This window comes from Mus pahari, chromosome 20, assembly GCF_900095145.1.
Source record: "Mus pahari chromosome 20, PAHARI_EIJ_v1.1, whole genome shotgun sequence".
NCBI lineage: Eukaryota > Metazoa > Chordata > Mammalia > Rodentia > Muridae > Mus > Mus pahari.
The window spans coordinates 45,449,220-45,465,260 of NC_034609.1; the positions used below are offsets into that span (position 1 = coordinate 45,449,220).

The following is a 16,041-nucleotide window of genomic DNA, read 5'->3' on the forward strand; positions in this document are numbered from 1 at the left end:
CTAGGAATCTCCAAACACAGTCAGGGACCCTGTCAGCTCACGGGGCCCACACTGATGAATGGTCACACGTGTATAGGCGCTCTCTGAAAGCACACCTGCTCAGCCTCCAGGACATATTCCAGATCCCCACTGCCCACCTGGAAAGTACTTTGATGGAAAGTAAGCCATCTGGGGTGTATCTGGGAGGCAGGGGCCTGACTCTGAAGGAACCATGGGTAAGTTTCCCTGCGGAGCACATTGAGAGCCAAGAGACAGCAATTTACCCAGAAGGGTGGCTGCAGAGAGTCCCAGCCCTGGGAATCATTGGGGCCACAAACCTTTTCTTTGACCTTAGGCAGGTCCTAAGGAGGAGGGGAGGAGAGATGACCATGCCCATAGTGAGACAGAAGACAGGAGACAGGTAGAAACTTTGAGTTTCCACTGGGGACCAGGCAGCAGAGCCAGCCGCACGGACAGAGCTTGGCTCAGGTGGACTGCATTCTCTGATGGAGAAACACAGCGCCCAGGAAGCGCTGCGTGTTTATTGTACAGAGCTGAGCAGAGAGGCAGGGTTATTGAATACAGCTGAACAGGGGGGCAGGGTTTACGGTGTGCAGCTGGATGGAGGAGGCTGGGTTTGCTCGTCTCGGTAGGCACAGTCTCTATGGGGAGCCGTCTTCAGGCTGTAGACATCCAGGGTGGCCGTTTTCTGCACGCACTATCAACGTCCACACATGGACCAGGAGAGCAGGCTTTGCCTTCCCCCCCTGGTTCTGAGACTAGGGTCGTTGGCATGCATGGCCCTGCCCGCAGCTTCCACTCAGAGCTTCCTCTGCTCCCCTCAGGCTGTTCGGATGCTACATTTCCTTGGCTTGCTGCAGAGCCTTGCGGAATCTGTGTTCCTGGGCCCAGGAAGGTGTGGCCAGTATGGGGAGAACTGAAAGCGCGGCATTGGGCAGGCAAGATGGTAGCTCTGTGGGTAAAGGCGCTTAGTGTAGAACCCGCAGAAAGGTGAAAGGGGAGAGCTGACTCCGGTGCCTTCTGACATTCGAATACACACGCACCCTCACACGCAACAGTAATACCTCACCAAAAGGGGTCCAGAAAGGCACAGCCTGGGCATGAGAAGAGGCAGCCTAGTGCTAGGTGCCCATGGCTGGGTCCCTTGTGGTGTTCCCATGAGGCATTGGGGCTGGTAGATTCCAGAGCCCACAGGAAATGCACACTTGTCCATGGTACATGGCCAGGCACAGATTCATCCAACCTCGAGCATCAGAGATGAGTGAGCTAGGATGGGCCTCAAGGGACGGTCCCCTGATACCCTGGGGGTGGGGCAGCAGACACAATGAGACCCATACTGCTGCCCTCTCAGTTTGCAAGGGAACCCAAGGTCACAGGCCACTTTCACACAGGACACTGTCTGCCTCCCCGACTGTTGGCATAGCCTTGAGGGTAGAAGGTCAAGGCCACTGGTCTCCAGCCCCGTGGAGGCAGGGAAAAGCAACAGGGGTGGCCCACCTAGCCCAGGGTTTGCCTGGGAATGGATAAATGTCACCTCAGTCTCCATTGTTCAGGACCCCCCCCCAGCGCTGTTTCTGGGTCCCCAGGAGGAGAGCATAGGGCTTGCCCACACTGATGATAGTGGTAGGGTTTGCCTGTTTACTGTGGCCCCAAGTGGACATCATGCTCAACACACATCCCGCCACCCTGGCTGGCATTCGGTGGCTTTCTCTTCAGCCCCGACTCCAGGCGGAAGCTGGCTGGCACAGAACAGTGTGGATTCCACCACCACACCTTGCCCCCATGACAAGCAGTCACTGCTAAGACAAAGCAGAGGAAATAGCGGGGAGGGGGAGAGAGAGGAAGGGGGGAGCTGCGGGGGTGGGGCGGGGCGGAGGTGATCCACACTGCTCTGTGTTCCTACTGCAGGCTGCAGAGTGACATCACACACAGCTTCCATAGTCAGACCAGAATGGGGCCCCTCTCGTGGTGTAGAGCAGGACATAAGCCAAAGGCTACCTGTGCTCCCATATGGAAATGGGGGGAGGGCGGCACACAGCAGCTGCAGCTAGGAGAAGGTTCGAGGTCCGCCCAGGTGATGGTCCTCTCCTTGTTCCAACCCTGCTGAGCCCCACGAGGATGACTGTGGGTCTAGCATTGCCAATGAGGTCCTGTTCCAAACAGACTGTCCACTGTCTCCCCAGGACGGCTGTGGCTGCCAGGCAGACCTCCCTCCCATCTGAGCATGGCTGAGGGTTGGCAGAGCCCTGGGGACACGGGGACTCTGACCATGCCTGCAGCCACCCAGAGAATCTTGCCTTTCACTTTCACCAAGGACTCCTCGAAGGACCTCATGACCACATCTTGGGCACACACCCCAGTGTGGAGCACTGTGTGTGTGTGTGTGTCTGTCTGTCTGTCTGTCTGCCTGCCTGTCTATCTCGAGCCCTTTTTGGCCCTGGCAACAGGCTACAGTGCTATCTTTCAACCTGGCATATTGCGGTTCTTGTGGATTGCCTTAGTTCTGCTTGGAAGCAGCATCTTGTCATCAGCAGCCATGGGAGCCACAGCACATGGCCATCCTCCCTGGCTACTGCTGGTCCTGACCTGAGTTCTTGGGCACCTTGCATCCCATAGGCTCCCATGCCTGAGTATGGCTGCTGGCCCATGGACGTCCAGAAAGGCTCCTCCCAGCCTTCATCTGCAGTCAGTCCCACGGCTGCCGCTGAATACCCCCACCCATGCATGACGACTGCCCTGGAACTCTTACCCCAGCAGCCAAGGCTGAATACAGAAGGATTCTACAGAAGGGTGCTGGTTCTGGGTGCTGACTGTGCAGGGCCTGCCCCTGTCTCCCTACCCCACCTCCCTCACTCTAGCAGCTGCAGTCAGCTGAGATACTGTGGTGGCTAAACACAGAAGCAAGCCTAGTCCTAGTGACATTTGCCTCAGGCCAGCCTAATATTGCCCAAGGGTTTAAAAAGCATGCACATGTAACATCCTGCTGACTCCCCATTGGCCGAAGCAGATCTTATGGCCAGAATGTGGGTGGGTCTAGGAGACCTGGGTGAGGGCCAGGAGGTGAGGCCTGCTCAGCCTACACCTTCACCCCCCCACCCCCCCGCCAGGTATCAGTCACCTCCCTTACCCCCTGTCCCATTCTGATCATTTTATCACCGGCCTCCCTGAGCCACAGCTATACTGAGGAACGCCTGTGAGTCAGCTTTGCAGTTACTATAACGCAATGCCGAAGGCAACCATGCAGACAGAAAGAAAGGTTCCAATGAACTCATAGCTCTGGAGGTTGAGGGCAGGCAAGCACCTGCATCCGCCCACTTCTGGAGGGTAGTGGGTGAAGGAGCTAGCATCCATGGTCACAGATCATAGGAGAAGCAAAATTCACATGCTGATTAGGAGCAGAGAGAGCCCGGGAGGGGATAGGGGCTCCCTGTCCCTTCAATTATACATCCCAGTGACCAAACAGCCTCTACTGGACCATAGCTTGAAAAGGTCTCAGTACCCCCTGAACATTGCCATGCAAGAAAAAAAAAAACCAACATAGGCTTTAAGGGGAGACTCGGCATCCCCCCAGCACCCCATGGCACCCACCCCCAGGTATAGTCTCCTCCTTCTTGACTTCCAAGGACACGTATCCTTCCCGTGTAGTCTACACCCACCCACTGTGTTTAGCCTTCCAGGGCTCCCACAGAACCATCATCTACTCTTCCAGGACTGTCCACAGCCCATTGTCACCTTGTTCTGTTCTCTGCCGCCCACTGCATTTGACCTTCCCCTGTGTCCCAGATGCTCATTGTTCCCATCCACCATCTCTTTCTCCAACCTGCATACTGGTGACCTGGTGATGAATGTCTGAGGTTTGCCGCCCCATCTCAGTATGCCAACCTGGCCCATCACCTTTTGTGGGGAGAAGGAAGGGAAGGAGGAACGGAGGTGGGTGGAAGCAGGGGGACTGTGAGGTGTCCCAGATGAGGCGTGGTGAACGTGCAGAAGGAAGCAGGTCCTGCCAGCGACCTCGTTCTCCTGACCTCGAGCTCAGACAGAGGTGGTGTCCTAGGGAGGATGTGTTTCTGCCCACACCCTTGCCCGGAGGGCGGATTAAAGTCACATGAGAAGCAACAAGAAGGGCGGATCTTGGCTGATGCTCACCGTACCCAAAGTCGGCAGCATCTAGGCATAAGCCTGTGGTGGCTGACTGTCAGGGCACGCTTGCTAGAGACCTTGGCTGTGTTCATGACCATGGAAGCCAGGTGGAAGGGCTTATGCAAATGTCCCGAGCCAGCTCTTTCTCCAGATGGTGCTGTCTTCTGACCTCTTTGGTGGCTGAGAACAGAGACAAGAACCTGCCTGAGCCCTCTCCCCAGAGCCAGTCAAAGCCAGGAAAAACAGGCCAGAAGCCCACACAGCCTAGACAGCCAGTCAGATGGGGGAAGCTCCCTCTCTAGACCTGCCTCCTTCAGTGGCCTCCCAGCTCCTAACTTAATTTATTTTGACATCCTGGCTGCCATTTGACCTCCTCGGGGAGTCATGTGGTGTTGAAAACTCATTATCCTCCATTGAAACAGGAAGTTAATTAAACCCTTCACAGAGCTGGTGGTGACAAATGTCAGGATAGCCCCTTAGCAGGGCTGCCTGGTGTCTTCAGGGCCCTCGATGACTGACAGTAGAGGAAGAAAGAGAGGCAGGCCTGACCCAGGCAAGGGGTAGGGAAAGGCCTGAGCCTCTCTCCCAAAACAGCATCCAACATCCATTCTAAGACAAAGTATGGGCATTTCCCAGGGGGAGTCCCGCTCTGCCCTTACCTGCTGTGTGGCTCCAGGCAAGTGACTTTACCTCTCTGAGCCTCTGTTTATCCACTTAACAAATGGTAATTGTATCTGTTCCTCCTTTCAGAAAGCTGTTATGCTCAAGGCATGGGGGATGGTGCCATGTTGCCACTGCTAGTGAGAGATGATGAAGCCCCTAGTGCTGAGGGCAGCCTGCGCCTGCCTTAAAAGCTGGAGCGGAGAGGAACAGGGATTCCCTCCGGAAAGGTGGACAGGGTGGGCCAGGCAGTGGGAGGGAAGGGTGCCCAGAGCACCCGAGCAACAGTGCAGTGGCCCCATGTAGGACCTTGAGAAGGATCTCACTCCTGGCAATCCTCCTGCCTCAGCCTCCTTAGCAACGACATGTACCACATCACCCAGCTAAGACAAGTGTTGGTGTAGTTAGCATCATGACTCTCGGGGAGCTCCCGCTGGCTTCAGCCAGTGGATGTCGGGAACCAACTGGAGCTGGGGGCAGAGGTCAGGATGCTAGTGAGGCAGGGCAGGAGGAGATGTGGTGAAAGCCTGTCGGTAGCAGAGTCTGAGCCACCTAGAGTTGACGCCACTGTGACTAGGTAGCTAGGGGAGCCAGTGGGGTTTGGAAGGGACAGGGGAATCGGGGCGTACGGTCATCCTGTAGCCCTGACCTCCGGCCCACGGCCTCATGCTCCACGTGTGTTTTGGCATCAGGTAGCAATAGCTGCGTGCACGAGCCTCCCACCTTTCGTATCAGTGCGTCTCCCAGTTCTCCAGCCCCAGCATCCTCTTTCTCCTTCAAGGTCTAGCATCCGTTTCTAAAACGTGCCCTGAGTCTCTTGGTTATCATCCAAAAGCCATTGCAGGGGGTGAATCATCATAGAGCATGCCCACCAGGCGAGGACCCAGCCATAGGGCAGAGGAACCACAGCCAGACAAGACATAAACCTAGAGCCCCCGGGGACAGGGACTAAGATCTGAGGAGTCCTTCCCAGGGCCCCGCCCTTCATAACCACAGGAGGGAATCCAGGGCAGTTGGACCTGTACCTAGGACCACCCTGCTGCCTTCTGCCTGGGAGACGCCTCGTCACTTATTGAGACCTACACAGGGTCCCAAGAGAAAACCCAGGACAGCTCTGAAGGGGGCTCCGAAAGTGCTGACAGTGGCAGCCTTCATGCCTTTCAGCAAATCTTCAGAGGATCTGCTACTAAGCCTTAGGTCCCCAGAAGAGCAGGAGTCCCTGCAACCACAGTAGAACTTCTCTGCCCTGAGCGCAGTCCTCCTGCTCCCCAAAGAATCCGCTATAAGGCCCTTGGCTGAAGCGACCCTGCTCCCCTGCTGACTCTGGTCATGAACTTGCCACTCCCAGTAGACAGAGGCAGGAGAACCTGGGGCCCACAGTGGGAGCCTGGTGGAAGATAGAGAGGGGAAGGCCATCAGGAAGCTGCGAGCCCAAACAGTCGCAGGACCTTCTGCTAGGCACAGAATCCGGAAGGACACACGTCCCCGGAAGGGAGGCTGTCTGGGACTCTTCATTTTTAAACAGGGGTCCCATATTTTCATTTTGCTTTGAGCCCCACAAATGATGCAGCTTGTCCTGGCTGGCAGGCTTTGTGTTGCTGGCTAAGTATGTCCTTCTGTCCCAGCCTGGGCTCTGTACACATAACATCATACAAGTAAATCAGGTCAGGCAAAGAAGAGCCCCATCTCATCTTCCTGTATCCTAGGCAGACATTACTAATCAAAAGCCACAGTTTTCTCTCATGACTCTCAGATTTCCACTCAACGCTGATCTTATCCAGAACTTCCAGCCTGAGTGCTACTTACTGAGTACCCAGCTTCTCACCATATGCCAGCCTCTGGTCACCTCCCAGGATTCCCAGCTCTAAGCTCCCATCCCCATGTAAAGTGCCCCTTCCTTTAAGAAGATACAGTGTCCAAGGAAACAGACAAAGTATGCCTTGTCCAGTTCCTAAGCATCTTGGGGCCCCTAGACTGAGAAGACCCAGCCAATGTGGGGTCCCCAGCTATAGAAGGATGGCTCCTCTGAGAAGAGCTAGAAAGCCAGACAGCCTTGTACAAATCTTGGATCTGGGCCTTGGTGTTCCTGTATGACCAACAGAGGGGGCAGCATTCAGTCCCACTAGCCAATCCTGCACAGTGCCCTTCACTGGGTGGACATGGTGGTAGGGAAGAGGCGGCCACCTCTCTCTTCTTTGCAACGACCTCAGTATCAGGAGCTGGAAGGAAATAGGTCTCAGACACAGAATGCCTGGTGCCCAGCATCTGGCAAACTTCCAAGGGGACATGGATGGTGACAGTTGAAGACTGCCTACCAGGTAGGTGGGGGACCATGTGTCTTCTCTGTGGAGACCTTTCTGTTTCCCTGTGTGCTATGAAGAGAGGCAGTAGACATCAACGGTGCCCATTTGGTTCCCTTTCGATGAGGACGTGACCCCCATCCGAAGCCGTGTGATCTTGTGCATGTCTCAAGTTTCAATATCCTCAAAGAACAAGAGGCACATTCTTGACCTGGGTCTGGAGCACACTGCGTGGGCACTGGAAACCTGCCTCCTTAGGCTGCGACAGCAGGGAAAGCTGGGGGCTTGGGGGGGACACCTCCATGGCAGATGTTCACTGTGGCATCCGCTGCGGTCAAACAAGAAGGCCAACTGACCTCTGGCTCCTCCCGGATTTCCGGGCAAGTCTGAGTTCAAGAGGGAAAAACCTGAGGTCCCTCCCCCTCCAATTAGGTATAAGACTGAACCACTTGAGGCCACAGCCGTTGGAAGCTGCAAATCTCATACTGAAGCTTCCTTCTGGATCGGAGCCTCTGTCAACTTTCAAAGTCCTGCAAAAATTCTGTGTCCAGGCCTCGGGCATCCGGATCCCACTGCTGGCTGCCTGAAAGGCACAGCTTCAAGGGGCAGCCCAATTTAAGCCATGGGGCGGAGCTCCAGAGCGGAGGGGCAGGGCCAGACAAGCCAGGGGCCTGTGCCTCGGGGCTGCTAGGCAGAACAGGTCTCCAAGTCCTAAATAGGCCTGCGGACATAACCTCAGGAAACTGGAAATAGCGAAGGAGGCTAGAGGTCTACCTAGAAACGAGGGTGGGAATTCGGGACAAGGCCGGCGCGACCTGGGGCCAGCCCGGGGCCAGCCCGGAGGAGGTGAGGACAAGGCTGAGGATCGGATAGACGTGGGCAAGGCCTGGGTTGGGGGCGGGGAAGGACCAGGCCTGTGCGAAGGACTATGGAGTAGAGGCGGGGCCAAGTAGAAGGCGGGCCTACGGGGGCGGGGCGAAGGCAAAGAAGGAGGAGATGTAGGCGGAGTCAGCGCTGGGGAGGCGGGTTGTGGGCGTGGCCAGCAGGGAGGCAAGAAATACAGGGGCGGGGCCCGTGGGAAGGGCTAGTAAGGGGGCGGGGTCAGTTTGAGGACTGCTGAGGCTGTGCTCTTGCGAGGAGGACGAACAGAGGGAGTCAACAAGAGAGTGTAGCTGAGGGGCAGGGTCAATGTGAGGGCGGGGCAGGGGCAGGGACGTTGTAAGGAGGACAACTGATAGGCGGGATCAGGGTGATAAGGTAGGGCTGAGGGACAGAGTGGACGAGAGGAGGATGGCTGAGGAGCAGGGTCAATGTGAGGAGGATGACTGAGGGGCGGGGTCAACGCGAGGAGGGACGGCCGAGGGGCGGGACCAATGTGGGAAGAATCGTCTGAAGGGCGGGGTCAGCGCGAGGAGCACGGATGAGGGGTGGAGCCAGCGCGCGGACAGAAGGCCCGGCCCAGGCTGGGTGAGTACGCGGAAGTCGGTGCAAGCAAAGACCAGCGCTAGTTTGGGGCGGGGCCAGTGGGAAGGACGGCCTGGGGGCGGGGTCAGCGCGGGTGGGAAGGTGCGACCGCGGAGGACGGGCCGGGGCGGGGCGAGAGGCGGGGCCCGCCTCCAGCTACGCGAAGGCCCCGCCCGCCTGACCAGCCTGCGGGGAGCGCCCTGGCGGCGGCCGCCGGTTCGCCGCTCGCGGCTCGCAGGTTCCATTGAGAAAAGCTGAGCGGCGGCGGCCGCGGCGTCTGCGCCGGAGCAGAGAAGCCGCCACCAGCCCGCCGCCCGCCGGGCAGTCCGCGCGCCTGAGNAGTCCTTTCCTCGGTCCTCTGGTCCATCCTCTCCTCTCCCACTGCGGGGTGGAAGGCTCCAGCGCCTTCCGGGCTGCCGCCGCCGCCACCGCCGCCGCCGCCGCCGTCGTCGCGGGGCCGGATCCCGCCGCCGCCGCCCCACCCGCCGGCCCCGGCGCCTCCAAGCCCGGCCCGCCTGGCCCGCCCGGCCCCGGCGCCGCGCAAACTTTGAATGGGAGCGCCGCGCCGCCCACCGCGCCGCACGCCGCACCTGCTGTCAGCCCGGTCAACAACGGGCCGCGGCGGGCTGGGGGCGCGGGCCGAGGCAGCCGTGGAGCCCACGGGCCGGGGGCATGAGCCGCCCCGCTACCCCGCCGCGCCCCTGCCGCCCGCCGCCGCCCGCCAGGGGCTAGAGGCGGCCGCCGCGAGGGCGCGCGGCGCCGGAGACATGTCCAGGAGGAAACAGAGCAATCCCCGGCAGATCAAGCGTGAGTCAAACTTTGCCCGCGGTGCCCGCCAGACCCCCGCTGGCGCCCAGCTGCCCTGCGCCGCCCCTGCGCGGCCGCCCAGTCCCGCTGCGCCCGCGACCTTCACCCCGCGCCGCGCCCCCCGCGCCGAGTGCCAAGCGCGCCGTAATCTAATCTCTGCTGGCGGGCAGGGCCCCCGCGTCTCGGCATGGGCACCCAGGGGGTCCGGGCCCCGGAGAGGGTGGCGGGTCCCGAGAGCCGGAAGGAGAGTGGCTGGGGGCGCGGCTCCAGCAGAGCCGAGCCACCTCGCGGCCTGCACCTCCCCCGCATCAGAGATGGTGCGGCGATAGGGCGGCCCCGATCTGGGCTCAGATAAAGTTTAAAATATTCCATTCTGCAAGTCCCATCCTGATAAGATCGCTCTGTCGGGACGGGCTGAAATTGTGATCTTATCTGGCGTGCTTGACTCTCCCAGGCTTTGTATCTAGAGGCAGAAGGAGAAAGACCTGGGAGTAAGGGGGACTTGGGACTGCGGGGACCAGCCGGCGCCCACCGCAGCGCTTTGGCTGCAGAGCGACAAGGCAGCGGGATAGGTAGTGGAGACTGCTCCAACCCAGGCGCTCGGCACTGGCTGACCAAACCCCCTTTATCCGCTCCGGCTCTGGAGTTTTCGATTCGACCTCTGCCTGCTGGGGGACATATGGAGGTCCGACCCACCAACTACCCCTAACAACGCTATACGAATGGATGCCCTTGTGTGCCCATGGGCACCGCTCTCTCCACCTCCGTCCAAGGGGTTATCTTGAACCATCCAGGGACCTCAGCCACTCAAACGTTGTTCCCGAGTGAGTCCAAGTTTCTCTCAGGTCCTCCCATGGGCACTTTCCCGAGCAAGGCAGACCCTATACTTCTACATCATCCGTGCCCCTACAGTAAGAGCCTCCTGGGCTCTCGGGGCTACCAAGTTGCGGGGCCTCTTGGCTGCTCTAGAAGCGAGTAAGCACACAGGAAGAGCTCCTCCCCACGCCACACCAATAATAACTTCGCGCCTCTCCCGGCAGGGCGCGGGGCTTCCTCCCCGGAGCTTCCCTTTGGCGAGAGCGACAGGTCATCTGGGCTGCCCAGGAGGTGACGGGAGGGGGGCTGGGCATCCGGCTTTCCAGCTCCAGACGCCTGAGCTACCTCCTCTGTCCACATGACACTGCCACCAGGACCCAGTGTGCATTTTAGCTTGTGAGAGTACCCCCTACCACTGAAGTCTCGACGGAGGGGAGGAGGGGACGCAGGGAGGAATCTGGGTTCTGGTAACCCGACTCCCCAAATGCGTGCAGGACCTGTTTTCCGAAAGTCTCCTTCTATCATGTCAGCTGAAGTATTAAAGCCACCCACAGGTCCCGATCTGTGCTGGTTCTCTGGTTTCTTTTTCCCCTCCTCGCCTGTGCGCCTCTGCTGGGTTCTGTTCTCGCGTGTATGTGCGTGAGCGTGTGTGTGTGTGTGTGTGTGTGTGTGTGTGTGTGTGTGTGTGTGTGTTTCAGTTTGATGAGAAATGCAGATAGCTAGGGCAGGGAGATCTCAGGTTGGGAACGGATCGCCAGCTCTGATAAGCCCTCGGGAGCCCAGAAGAGCTCAACCCACTTGGGTCAGCGAAACCCCGCACTCTGAGATCTAGGACCAAGACTGTGCAGGAGAGCCCCTCCGATCCCCTCACAGTGCCCCACGACTCGAGCAGGCCTGGGGGGCGGGGCCCAGAGCCCTCTGTGCAACTCCTGGCCCGGGCCCCTCCTCCCCTAGCAGATCTAAACGAGTTAAGATGCGGACGTTGATTGTCACCATGCGGAGGCGCCTGCCCGCCTGCTCTCTGCTCAAGGCCGTGCGTGAGGCCCTCACAGCTGTGCGCCTGCTGCCTTGGCCTCACCTGTGGCGGGTCTCAGGGTGCTGAGGGGAAGCAGGCTGAGCTCTAGGGGCCGACGCCCTCCACGCCCCCACCAAAGCCGGGTTGCAGCTGCCCGCGCCTCTGTGCGCCTTTTGTTCTACGCAAAGATAGATGTGCCGTACTGATAAGGCTTGCAACCGATGGCAGCCGCGATAGCGCTTCCATTTATTAACTTCAAACGTGGGAGAGGGGGGAGGGCGAAGCAGGAGCGCGGCCTTAGCCAGCCAGATGGCTGACATGATAGGCCAGGCCCCTGGAGGGGGCGAGGGGCAGGGTGCAGCTCGGGACCCTCGGTGCCCCAGCCCACCAGCTTTTCTCCTGCCCAGTTGATGTAAGCTCTGATAAGTAGGGGCCTAAGCGTGGGCCAGTCCGCCCAATAGCGATTGCCAAGAGAGATAAGAGGCCTTATCTACGGCCACCAGGCCCCGCTGGGTTCGAGGCAACAGCAGTGTGGGGGCGTCCGGCGGCAGCAGGGGGCCTGGGCAGCAAACGAGGGAACAATGTGGTGGGGTGGGGGTGAACGTCCATCTGGGACACTTTGCCCAAACATACCTAATTGGCAAGAAGTTGATCTTCCCCCTGCGGCCAGTGGTACAGTCCATCAAAATGAAAGAAAACTGACTTCGTGCTGCCTGGGAGGAGGGGAGAGAGTGAGCGGACACTCCACCCCTCATTCCAACTAGGTGGCACTTAGAGGCCAGGGGCGGTTTGTCACCTGCGAAGGGGGATTCCCCCAATCATGCTGGCTTGCTCTTGGTTCCTGGCAAGCCTTAGGTGTGACCCGTGTGGAGTTAGTGAAGAAAAACTCGGTGGTTTCCACCAACCTGGCTGCTTTTGGGAAGCCCAGGGGGTGCTCCGTCGGAAGAGATCTGTAGAGATCTGCCTGAGCAGAAAAGCAGTTATTGAGAGCTTGTTGTGTGCTGTGTGCAGTGGGGTGTTTATTGTGCTCCTGCTGTATGCAAGCACTCACGCAGTTGTATCCGCAACATGAGCAAATGAGCCAAGAGAGCCAGAAGGCCTAAGCAGGCCAGTCAGGGCCCCTTCTCAGCAGCTAACTTCCAGGCTGGCAGGGAGAGGCCAGCCACGGGCACACTTCCTCTGTCACCGGGCCTCAGTTTTCTGCTTTGGGAACTTGGGCTGTTGGAGACGGTGATGTGACCAGCTGCTGGTGAGAACCAAATCAGGAAAGGTCTGACATGCAGGGCTGGCCTCAGTTTCCCTCTTTGAAATAAGATCAGCTGAGATAAGCATTCCAGGCTACAGGAAGCCCCCAGGTCAGGCGGGAGTTAATGATCCCAGATGCTAAAAGATGCAGGTCACCAGACACAGATTTGGAGGAAGAGGCTAGGGCTCACAGCATCCCACCTGGTGCGGCCGCCCTTCCCTCTGAGGAGATGTTTTCACACATTCTTACAGTTCAGTTAAGCAAATTAGTGGTAGCCACAGGATGACTAACTCATTCCAAGCCCAGAGGCCATCTGCCGCCTTCTTCTAATACCTAACCCCCACCCACAGGGCTGGTGGTGCTGACAGCAGGGGACAGCCCCATTCCCGGGAGAGCTGGGGTGAAGCAAGCACCAACAGCAGCCAGATGGGTTTTTAGCTGTATTTTATGGACAGTTTACAGAGAGCAGTCCCCACTCCCCTTGGTAAGTAGGGGATGCCCCTGGGGTCGGGCCCCTCGAGGGCTTTGTCTCCATGACACCTCCTGGAGATTGCCCTGTCCCCAGGTCTTCCTTTCCTGACAGTGTCTGCCATCCAGAACGTGGAGAGTATGTGCAGGGGACTGAGAACTGCCCCCTCCAGCCTTGACCCCACTGTCCCACCCCTGGTCATTAGCATTGGCCTGGTACTTAATGTTATGGTCCTCTAGAGTACCGGAGTGCGCTATGGTACTCTGTGCAGAGGGGTCTGAGGCAGGAGGCACTGTGGTGAACCCTCCCCTGACTCTGAAGCCCACATGAAGTCTCTCTCTAGTGCTTGTTGGGCCTTCTGGTCCCGCCTGCGTAGATGGACATAGTACAGGCAAAGGCAGCAGTACCCATGGATGCTGGTCATGGATAATAACCATGTACCTACCCTGTACCAGGCTGAATGGACCTGTGCAGGCCCAGCGTTCACATCGTTCTAGTACCCCGAAAAGGAGTGCTAAAGAGTAACCCATGTCCCAGAAAGTACTGAAGCCAGAGATGGAAGTGTCAAGTGGATGCTGCCCTGGCTGTTGGGACCAAGAACCCCGTCTAGGTGTCTCATCACGCCCTGGCTTCTGACTGCTCTCTGTTACAGTCCTCGGTTTTCACATCTGTGCAGTGGGCCTGTGGGTGGGCTGAGGGCCTCTGCTGTCCCTTCCCAGCCACCCTTGCCACCCCAGTGCCGCTCTCCAAGATGCTTCAACTCAAGGGCAGCACCTGGGGAAGCCTTACCCAGCCCTACCCTGGCCTGAGCCTGGGACCCAGTCCCAACGGCCCAGGCCCCTCCCCGGAGGTCACAGGAACCCAGTATGGCACCGATTTAAGTGGGTCAGTTGGGGAGAAAGGAGGAGGAATGTGATGCCATTAATTGTGCCCCTTATCTCCTGTTTCTATGCCAACCAGACGGTCCCGGGGCTTGACGGCTCGTGAATAATACTCCAGGCCAGCCTATCTGCCATCGACAGGCCTCACGGAGGCAGCTGTTGCCTCCTGATTGGTATCGAAAAACCTATGAACCAAGCCCACATGGAGCCACCTGGCTGTACTCAGGCCCTGCTGGCTCCTGCCCACCTGCCCACCATCCCTTTGAGGCCACCTGGAGGTACTTATGGTCATTGTTCCCATTTCACAGATGGGGAAACTGAGGCCACAGCCCCCCCCCATTGCCTTGCAGTCCTCTTCTGGCTGAAGGCCTGGCAGAGTGAGGGGCAGCTGCACCTCAGAAATCATGCCATACATACCCCATCCCCTCCCATGTGTCAGGCCGTGTGACCCTTGGCACGGTTCACATGCATACCACGTGCCATTAGGGTGTGTATGGCCCCTCAGTGGGGATAGAGGTAGCCCAGTCAGGGCTTGTGCTCCCGTAGAGACATGGAGGGCTCTGTTCGGGGATCTTCAGCCTCGGTGCTTTTACAGGGTTTCTCTGAGGCTCGGTCCCTCATATTCTGGGACAACTTTGCCAACACCCAGCTCCTCCGGCTTCTGAGGAAGAGCCTGACTCAGCCATGCCCCACTCCTTGGTACTACCAGAGCCGGATACTTGCTTGGAAGTCCTCATTGCCTGTAGGAGCGTGGAAAGGCGTGTCCTGCGAGCAGGAACCTTGCTTCCCACCCACAGTGTGGGGTGATCGTGCCTGTCTCCAGAAGCAGCTGCCCTCCCTTCCCTGCCGCCCTTTCCTCCCCTTCTCTTCACAGCCAGGTCCAGCTTCTCTGAGATGGGGTATCCCTGTCGTCCCAAGCTCTTCCCCATGAGATCTCAGCGTGTCACACACAGGAGCCCTGCCCTTGGCCCACAGATGTGGGGGAAATGTGAGGTCTTGGTACTGTTCCTGGCCAGCCTCTCCCTGCATATTCACACTGACTTCCTAAGGGCACCCCTGGACTGTGCAGCCATGGTGTGGGTGTTGTTTGCCTTCTGTGGTCCTCCTTCAGACACCTCTGCCCACTTCTCCCCTCTGTACCCTGTAGTGGTGTGGATCCGGGCAGCCAAGTGGAGCCCCTTAGATCTCCCAGGTTAGTGTCCATCCTACAGAGGATCGGTAGGCTAGTGAGAGAGAGAGAGGACTTGGGCAGGGTGGGAGCATGGGACATGGGCGCCAGCATGGGGAAGGCGTGTCGAGTGGCCTGAACAGAGCCCTCCACGTCTCAGCTGGAGCACAAGCCCTCAGTGGGCCGCCTCTACCCACTTGTAACCTGCAGGACGTTGAGCTCTTACCTGTGGGCTGGCTCTCACTAATGTGAGTATGGTGAGTCCCACAGGGATGGGTGTTGCCAGGGTCACCTGGCCTGACAGGAAAACACCCTGTCCAACTTCACATAAGGTTGTCTAGGTTCAAGAGTGCAGATCAGCCCTGACCAGGGCCCAGAAAACCACAGGGGCTGCTGGGAGCCTGGGCATAAGAAGCAGGCCCACAGGAGTCTGGTGGGGCCAGCAATGCTGGCTAGGGCTGTCCCATATCAGCCCTGGGCACTCTATGTGTAAGAGGCCAGGGCCTCCCCTTCCCCTCTCTTCCCATTCCAGTTGTGCGTTCACCCCTAGCATATGGTCCTAACTTTAGGATACTCAGCTCCTAGACCGTTTCTCCCCAGGGGCCTCAGTCAGTCTCATCCTGGTGCTTGGCCAGCTTGAGTTCTCTCACCCACTGCCTGGGAACAGCAGGTCCTATCCTGCAGAGTGGTGTTCACCACCTTGGTAGGAGTGGTATACAACAGGTACTTAAGGACCAGTAGCCATTCAGAGAAGACTCAAGGGGACCCTCAGTAACACGACCCCCATCGCTTATGCCTAGAGCCAGGCAGCCACAGAGGGGTCCCCCATGGAGACCTGTGTGTAAGTGGCCCTTCCACCTCAGCTTCTACTTGTAAAGTAGGAGCCTGATAAGAGCATCTCCTTTCTAGGACCCTAGAGAGAGCTTAGGGGTGCGCACCTTACCAGGTGTCTTGGTACTGGATGGGCACTGCCAGCCCTGCTGGCTTTTGGTGTTGGCATATGCCTGGTGGTCTTTTCCCTCCCTTGTTATGGGTGAGAACATCAAAGCACTCTGAGGCCACCTACCACAGAAGC

The 16,041-nt window shown here is 58.5% G+C and overlaps 1 protein-coding gene across 2 annotated transcripts in view; it reads left to right on the forward strand.

The window, feature by feature from the left end:
• The first annotated feature begins 8,530 nt into the window (after window positions 1-8,530).
• Zfpm1 (zinc finger protein, FOG family member 1) overlaps window positions 8,531-16,041 on the forward strand; it is a 55,935-nt gene continuing 48,424 nt past the window's right edge. Inside the window, exon 1 of one of the 2 annotated variants that reach the window (XM_029532569.1) lies at window positions 8,531-8,567. Coding sequence is in view for 1 of the 2 variants with exons in the window: in XM_021220233.2 (XP_021075892.1) it covers window positions 9,332-9,371 (40 nt within the window). In the remaining variant the exon portion in view is untranslated. Of the gene's footprint in view, window positions 8,568-9,300; window positions 9,372-16,041 lie in introns of those variants that run through there. The other variant, XM_021220233.2, reaches the window with a different exon arrangement.